The sequence below is a fragment of the Protobothrops mucrosquamatus genome, unplaced genomic scaffold, assembly GCF_001527695.2.
Source record: "Protobothrops mucrosquamatus isolate PMUCROS unplaced genomic scaffold, P.Mucros_1.0 scaffold217, whole genome shotgun sequence".
Lineage (NCBI taxonomy): Eukaryota > Metazoa > Chordata > Lepidosauria > Squamata > Viperidae > Protobothrops > Protobothrops mucrosquamatus.
This window is the reverse complement of record NW_015386570.1, coordinates 395,549-403,916: the sequence shown is the minus strand read 5'-3', so window position 1 is coordinate 403,916 and position 8,368 is coordinate 395,549. Positions and strand designations below refer to the sequence as shown.

The 8,368-nt window shown below is 33.7% G+C and overlaps 1 protein-coding gene across 1 annotated transcript in view; it reads left to right on the top strand.

Annotated features, from left to right (window-relative positions):
- Window positions 1-8,368, top strand: part of SLC9C2 (solute carrier family 9 member C2 (putative)) — a 54,049-nt gene that overhangs the window by 401 nt on the left and 45,280 nt on the right. Inside the window, exons 2-4 of the mRNA XM_029283764.1 lie at window positions 2,306-2,483; window positions 5,298-5,379; window positions 7,415-7,585. Of these exons, the coding sequence (XP_029139597.1) occupies window positions 2,306-2,483; window positions 5,298-5,379; window positions 7,415-7,585 (431 nt within the window). The remainder of the gene's footprint in view (window positions 1-2,305; window positions 2,484-5,297; window positions 5,380-7,414; window positions 7,586-8,368) is intronic.

Genomic DNA, 8,368 nt, shown 5'->3' with positions numbered 1-8,368 from the left:
GACATTTTTGGCTCACATTGTTATATACTTTATAATAGGAGTTGTGATAGCTCAAAAAACATTTCCAAATATAAATTCTCGTGCTTTTTTTTACATTGTAACAGTCTACCTTTCACTGAATCTTGTAAGGTAAATACTTGCTCTTTTTACCTTTTGGGGGAATTGACTAACATTGCCTATCAGCTTATATCAATTAAGTAATATTCTTAAGTTGCCGTCTTCTAAACATTTGGCTGGAAGTAAGCCGCAGTCAAACATGCATGCATACACAAACACACATACAGAGAAAGAATATTAAACCCACTCACACAGATCAGTATTTACATGTTGATTCACACCACCCACTGGAGCACAAAACGGGAGTTATCAGAACCCTACACTACAGAGCTGAAGGCCTGCCTACCAGCAAAGAAGGAAAAGAAAAAGAAATAAAACACATCAAGGAAGCCCTCAGAACGTGTAGCTATCCCAAGTGGGACTTCATCAAATCTCAAAAAAGACCTAGCAAGAGCTCCTCCGTAACAGATGAAGAAAACAATAAATGAAGCAACGTAGTCATTCATATGTTGCAGGAATATCAGAAAGGCTCAGGAGGATCTTCAACCAACACAACATATTTACACACTTCAAACCTAAGAATACACTAAGGCAGAAGCTTGTCCACCCCAAGGATAAAACAACTAGACACAAACTGAGCAAAGTGGTATATGCAGTACAATGCAGTGAGCCATGTGCAGCCATGTGGGGAAATGAAACAACAACTTCATAGATGTATGGCACAACATAGGAGTACAAACCCATCAGAACAAGAATCAGCAGTCCATCTGCATTTACAAGAGAAAGGCCACTCTTTCGAAGACAACAAAGTCCACATTTTGGACAGAGAGGACTGCTGGTTTGAAGGAGGGGTCAAAGAGGCCATCTATGTCAACATTGAATAGTCCTCTCTCAACAGAGGGGAGGGATACGACATCATCTATCTCCAGTCTACAACACAGTCCTTTCAACAGTTCCAAGAAGGCTCCACACACATTTGCACTACTCAGGTGACCCTGGAGACATAGATAAGCCTCCAGGTAGCATTAACAACTTGCTAAAAGAATACAAATGAACAGCTGTCTGAAGGAGTATAAATCTTTCCATTCCCCACCATCCAGTCAGAGCTGAAGAAGCTTCTTGGATGAGAAGCAAAATGTCTTCAAAGAAAAACAAGAAAGTCCTGTTCCCTCCTAAAAAAGCATCTTTGGGATAACTGTGACCTGGATGACTGAGAATCTCCATAGACTCTTAGTGCTACAGTTATTGTCACCTCGAACTGTGAGATGAGCGGCATGAGTGGCATATAAATTTGGTAAACAAACAAATAAGAAGCTGTCAAAAACCTTTGATTCAAACTATAGAACTGTTTCCCATTAAATTTCTGCTGTTGAATATAGAAAATCTTCCATAATGGTTGAAATGAATTATGCCAGTGTTTTAGGTGCTGCATATACCATACCCCGGGGGGGGGGATCAATATCTACAATGTGTGTGTGTGTTAAGCTTTCTGGAAAACTCCAAAACTTCCACATTTTTGACATTATGTGTCATACATACATATATACACACACACTATGTCAAGAATGTGGAAGTTTTGGAGTTTTCCAGAAAGCTTAACTTAAAAAAATATTAAACAGGACAGGAAAAAAAGAGGTAGAAAGTTTAAAAAAAAACCTGAAGTCAGAGTCATCCTTTTTGTGGGCATTGTAAGCTGTGTTTAGAGCTCAGTAAATTACAGTATAACTTAAAACCAATCATAGTGATCTTAATCAACATGAGAGTATTAAGATTTTGTAACACCTATGTTTTGGGGGAAAAAGATATGAAGAGAGTATTTGAATAATACACTGGAAATCCAATGTAGCTTAATAGTTATGTTGTTTGATTTGAGGTGGAGAAACTCAGGGTCTTCCCATTACGTACACAAATAAGTCTCCAATTATAGAGGAGTTCACTGCATAACTTTGAGCCAATTACTTTTTCTCAAATTAATCAGCTTCATAAGATTATGGGAATAAGGGAAAACTCCCGTGTATGTTGTTTAGAGCTTCTAGAGAAAAGACAATGTTTATATGAAAGAAACAATAATGTGACATATTTTTGTTTAATAACAAACTTTTATATTGATTGATAAATGCAGTCTTTTATCTTGTAAATGATAAAGATTAATTATTTCTTTAATAAATGTATTTTAATTTTTGATCATGATATAAAATTGCACTATTTTAAATATGTTTTTGCTAATTTTTACATTTTATTTACTTAGGTTTTTAGTTATTTTGACATTGAGTCCTTTTTTGAGTCGACTTGGCTATGGATTTAATTGGCGTTGGGGAGCTATTATTGTTTGGAGTGGAATGAGAGGCACTTTTACTTTGAACATGGCTCTTCAAATTAGCCAGACACAGAGTGAGACTCCAGCTGAGGCTAGCATTAAGACCCAGGTAAAAATAAATTAATATCTTGAAAATCAACATTTCTAATAAATTTATATTAGGAATTAAACCTATGGAAATCTTTTTAGCAAAATGTCGTCTGGAGCTGCTTTTTAAAGCCTGGAGGCATACCCAGCACATTGGACATTATAATAAAAATATAGTTCAATTTGATTTGTAAAATATATGAGATTTTTATTTTTATTAAAAATATAAAATAGGCATACAGGTAGCTCTTTACTTATGGCCATTCATTTAGTGACAATTTGAACTTACGACTATTGCAGCATCCCTATGGTTGTAATTGTGATTTGGGCTCTTGGCAACCATCGTGTATTTATGGTGTGTGCAGTGTCCTATGGCCATGTGAATATCATTTGTGACCTTTCCAGCTAGCTTCCAACAGGCAAAGTCAAGCTGGCAGGAAAAGTCTCACATCGGAATCATATGATGTCTCATTTAACGACTGTGGTGATTCATTTAATGACCACATCACAAAGGTAATAAAATATTGTGTAGTCACATGTGCTCAACAACAAATTTTCCAGGCCAAACTTTGAGCAGTCACTAAACAAATAATTGTAAATACTTGTAAATTATTTTGTTTAAAGGGATGTTAACATGATCAAACAAGTATCTTATTTTTTATTTTATTTATCAATTTTATTGGTCACCCACCTTACCAGAGGGTAGCTCTGGGCAAATTACAATATTAAAAAGATAAACTATATAAATAAAATACTATAGAAATATAAAAATACAAAATATAATAGCTAAAAGATGGGGGGACAGAGTATGATGATCAGAGGGGAGGTGAGATTAGATATTTATTTATAAACCATCCCCATCATGAAGCCCCTCCTTTGGAGCCCCAAGCCAACTGACAGAGCCAGGTCTTTAGGCTCTTGTGGAAGGTCAATAGAGTTGGAGCAGACCTCACTCTGGGGAGCAAGATGTTCAAAGGGCAGGAACAATGGCAGAGAAGGCCCTCCTGGACCCTGCCAAGTGGAATACCCTGCCAATGGCGCCTGCAGCATGCCCCCTTTGCTGGCATGGGTGGGGCAGGCCAATCCCACTGGTATGAGACAGCCCCTTAAGTAACCTGGACCCATGCCATGAAGGGCTTTAAAGGTGATTACCAATACATAATCTTTTTGATTACTGAAGTACACAGACATTTATTTGTATTTATTTATCAAACTTATATGCCACTATCTCACCCAAGGTGACTCTCTTATACTACTCATCCTACTGATTCTAGTGGCTTAATACCATATAATACAAAAACATTCAATAGTTTGAAATTTTATTCTGCAGCTTGCTATTTGGTTTGGATGAAACAATGGAGGCTGCTGAGAAGTACAGTAGAAAACTTTTGAAGTTAGAAGGACATGACCTGAGGTTTCAGGGCATGGATATTTGTGGCATAATAGAAAGTCAAAGTTAATGTGGATTTCAAAAATCATTATGTTAGATGTACTATATTGAGAATATTGAATCGATATAAATCCAGGTTTTACCCCCCAAAAAACCCTTTGTAGTTTCTGCACAGGAAACATGTTATAGGCAAGAAGTAATAGGCAAACACCAATGGCTAACTTATAATGAGATATTAGAATTTTGTCAAGAGAAATGGAAAATAAAATCAAGAGAAGAACTAATGGCAGGGGGATATAGTTGCCAATAGTTGTCATATTTACAATTTTTTAAAAAATGTAAAATAGGCAACATTTATGGTTTTTAATATTGTTAAGACTGAGTGAAATAGAATCACATGTACAAATAAATATAGAAACGCTAAAATGTATAAACTTTTGTTAAAATTTGAAACAGAAGATCCAGTCAAACAATGTATAATAAGGAGGGTTAAACATTTTAATTATAATATATGGATGGAATAATGGGAAAGCATGATCTCTGAGGGAGATGTGTTAAGAAATATTATAAATCAATCAATCAATATCAGTTTTCTAATAAGTGCTAGCTAATTCCATCCAAAACATTTCTGGAAGATCAGGGAAAAGCAGTATTTTAACTGTTTTCCTGAATATTAATATTCAAATATATTTAGAAGTGAAACTAATGAGTTTCTGCTTCAAGATCATTGCCTCAAGATAGTAATCAGTCTCTCTTGCTCTAGAATGGATGGTTTGATTGTTTTGCAGTTCACAGTACTCTTGGTTAACATCTCTAAACAAATAATTTGAAGGTATCTTTTGTTCTTTTTCAATGTCCAACTTTTACAGTTACATTTTATCACTAGAAAGATACTGTTTTACCTACTCCAATTTTTGTTGTGATATAAATATTTATCTTCCATGATTTTGTTTAATTGTGTCATTGCCTTTCTCCCTAGAATTTTAGTGCTTAAAGCCCCAGCTTTTATTGCAATTATTTTCTAATCTTCTCATTATAATTTCAAGTACAATAGATCTGGAGGCAAATACATCTTGGTCTCAACTCCCTTTCTGTTTCTTCAAATTCAGTTCTTACAGTAAATTAGTGTTGATTGTAAAGTTTTTTGTTAAAATATTGAGTGAGCAATTAGTGGTAGTGAAGGGGTAGGTGGAGAACCTAAATTAATGCTTTTTCTTTTTTAGCTCCTTTTTTTTATGGGGAATAAACTCTGGTTTCAATTCAAAATCCAGGACTATACTACTGTAATTAGTTATGTTTAATTTTGTTTTGTCAACTTATCAGGTGAAATTGTACTATATGTATCTGTATTATTCTTTCTACTTTGCCTTGCTCTCTTAAAATATGATATCATAAATGTACAAACATTTTATGAGGTTGCTAATTATAACAATTTTTGTGTTTCAGATATTAATGCATTCTGGAACTGCATCACTGTTAACCTTGATTATTAATTCAACCACTGTGAAGACGCTGGTTGTAACCTTAGGTGACACCTTAAACATACCATTTTAAAAATATTTGTTTTTCTATTCAGTTTCTACCAGGTAGACTGTGTACATTTTCCTGGAAATATTTCCTACTGAATGCAGTTGGACATGTCTGAGTTAGTCTGTCAGATTATGCTATTAAATGTATTGAATACTTGCATATTATATATCAAATGCAAATTTGAGGAAAATGCTGTAATTTGATTAACATCAATGTAGCCAATTTTTAGTTAAGTAAGAAAATTATATGTAAAATCATCTACTTTTCCAGTAATTTGAATTGGAATCCTTTAATGAAGTTTTTAAGGTGCAAACATTATCTGGATAAGAATTTAACTTCAGATTTACACAGAATTTCAAGCCAAGTTTAACTGGAGCTGCATACACAAACAAATTTCTACATATGAATGCACACATAAGTGTGCTTTAAATTTATATCTATTTTAATAATTTTCCATTTTTATACTTTGATTGTCAAATCACAAACATTCTTTACATAATGTATGGTACGTAATATCTTCATATTCTAAATTGTAATTCACAGTCCAAATATTAATACATCTTCATAATTTTAATTTATTTGAAATACACCAAGATGGCAGTTCTCTACAGATGGACTCTGGGTTTCTCCCATTTAACTTCTGAACAAATACAAGAGTGAACTGTAACTAACTAACATTTAAAACTCAGTATTAAAATAACTTGTAGTTGCAATAAAAGGTTACTTTGCAGGACACACAAAACAGCCAAAGTCAGCAATGGTGCCAAAGGAAGGAAATTTTAGAAAAGAAGTGGAATAGGGCAGAGAGTTAAGAAAATAGCAGGAGAAAGTGAAAGAAAGCATGGTGGGGAGGGAAAGGATCCTTTATGAAGCATAAGTGGTGATAATAATGAGATTGTATATAACCTCTGGGAAAAATTGTAAGGAAACTTCAAGAAAAGAAAAAAAGACATTGCATACAGAGAGTTAGTGATATGGACTGAGAAGCAATGTAAAGGCAAAGATATGAGCAGGAGAAAAAAGTGGGAAATGTGACAGAGGTTAATGGGTGGAAATAGAGTTAGCAATTGAAGTCAATGCTTCTCTTAAAACTGAATATAAAGTTTCCTTCAAGTTGAGCTATTTTATTTTAAAATTTTATTTTATAGGCTACCCAACCCCCAAACAATTTACAATTTAAAAAAATCCAACAGATTAAAAATGCAATTGACATAGAAGAGCAAAATGCAAAAATAAACTAAAGCAGATTGAACCAAAACAAAAGCTTGGCTCTGCAGTCATCTTGTCCCCAAGGCCAAAGAGAACAACGAGTTCTTCAATAATTTCCTGGTGGGTGGGAGTCACATTCCAGAGAGTAGGAATTGCAAGAGTCATTGCTTATTCCTGGAGATTTCATAGATGCATTTCTGAGGGAGAAGGGCAGTTCAAAAATGTGAAAAATAAATAAATTTAAGTTGCCACTGCCGTCTTTTGCAAATTTTCTTTATTTGCCAGTCTTGTCTATGGTTCAGGAGATTTCGATCTGAGTATTACCCAGGTCTGATCATGCTTAGTTTCTGTGTTGACACCTGCTGAGTTCTTAGCTATACCAATGATCAATATTAGAGAAAGTATAAAGATTTGATCCACCAAGGAAGGCGTATCTTCAGATTTCTTCTGTTCTATATATTTTTTAAAGAAATTGTCTTTTTTCTAAACTATTAAACTACTTTGAAATTGCTGTTATTAACATTACTAACATTAGATTATTTCTTAGTCATTTCTTAATTTACTGAAATTTTTATGTGCCAAAATTTTGGCAAATATGACCTATATCATGCATGTTATAGAAGTGTTGCAGACCTTCCTGGGTACCAAGTTTTATGAACAAACGATTGTTCCATTTTTAAAATCCATGACATTTTCACATAATGTGTGAAAGTACTATTAAAATCTTAGGTCCATCTCTGAAAATGATAGTTTATAGGCTATCATTGATGCTTATGTATTTCATACACACTTCATAATAACCAATTATTTTTCTCTTACTACAGGGCTTTGTAATATCACTCTTCCAAAGCGTATGGCAATGTTTAATGCTGTTCAACGTATTAGAAAAATAGAGGCCAACACTTTTGCAATGCTAAAACTTGATCGGTTTTTGGCTGATGCAAACTGGACAATGGCAGAAAAAGCAATCAAAATAGATTATCCTTATAGAGTAAGTAATAAAATGTTAAATAAAAATATAGTTTAGAAAACATGTAAATTAGTATTATGGTATTTACAGCTTTGCTATGACTAAATACAAGAGATTAGCTTTCATCATACAATTGAACTGGTCATTATTCAGCTTGCAGTGAGAGGTTTGAAGTTGCAAATACGCCTAGGTAGATATGTGGAAAGGATAAAGGCTGCTTGAGAATTGAGTAGGAAAGGACAGTATAGTTGTAAGTGGCGAGAAAGAAGTATGGAGGAACTAGATGGAGAGAGTGATATTAATATAAAATCAAAAAGAATATTTACAATTAGGACAATTAGAGTGAAGAGTTTGACCATCAGTTTTAATGGAATTTGCACCGTTTGGTTTTTGACTACTTTTGTTGCCTAGTAAAATCAACTAATCACTATGTAATTCAGCTGCTATTTTTACACACACATACACACATAGCTATATGAATTGATGGCAGACTTCACCTCCCCCCCCCTTGCTCTCTCCTCTCCACCCTTCCATCTTTTGAGTTATCATATTTATGTATTTATTTTTGTTGTGTTCCTTTGTCATTGTTTATTTTATTCTATTATTTTACTTTCTTTTTTCTTCCTTTTTATTACTGTAAGCCACCTAGATAAGGCGGCAAATAAATTTAACAAACAAACAAATAAATAAATAAAAAAATGTGGAATTTATAAGAGAATTATTTGAGAAAATGAAAAAATATTATTGTTCCTGATCTTAATGTTTGGGTGTAATGTGTATTTTATGTAATTCATCCATTTGTGTAAAG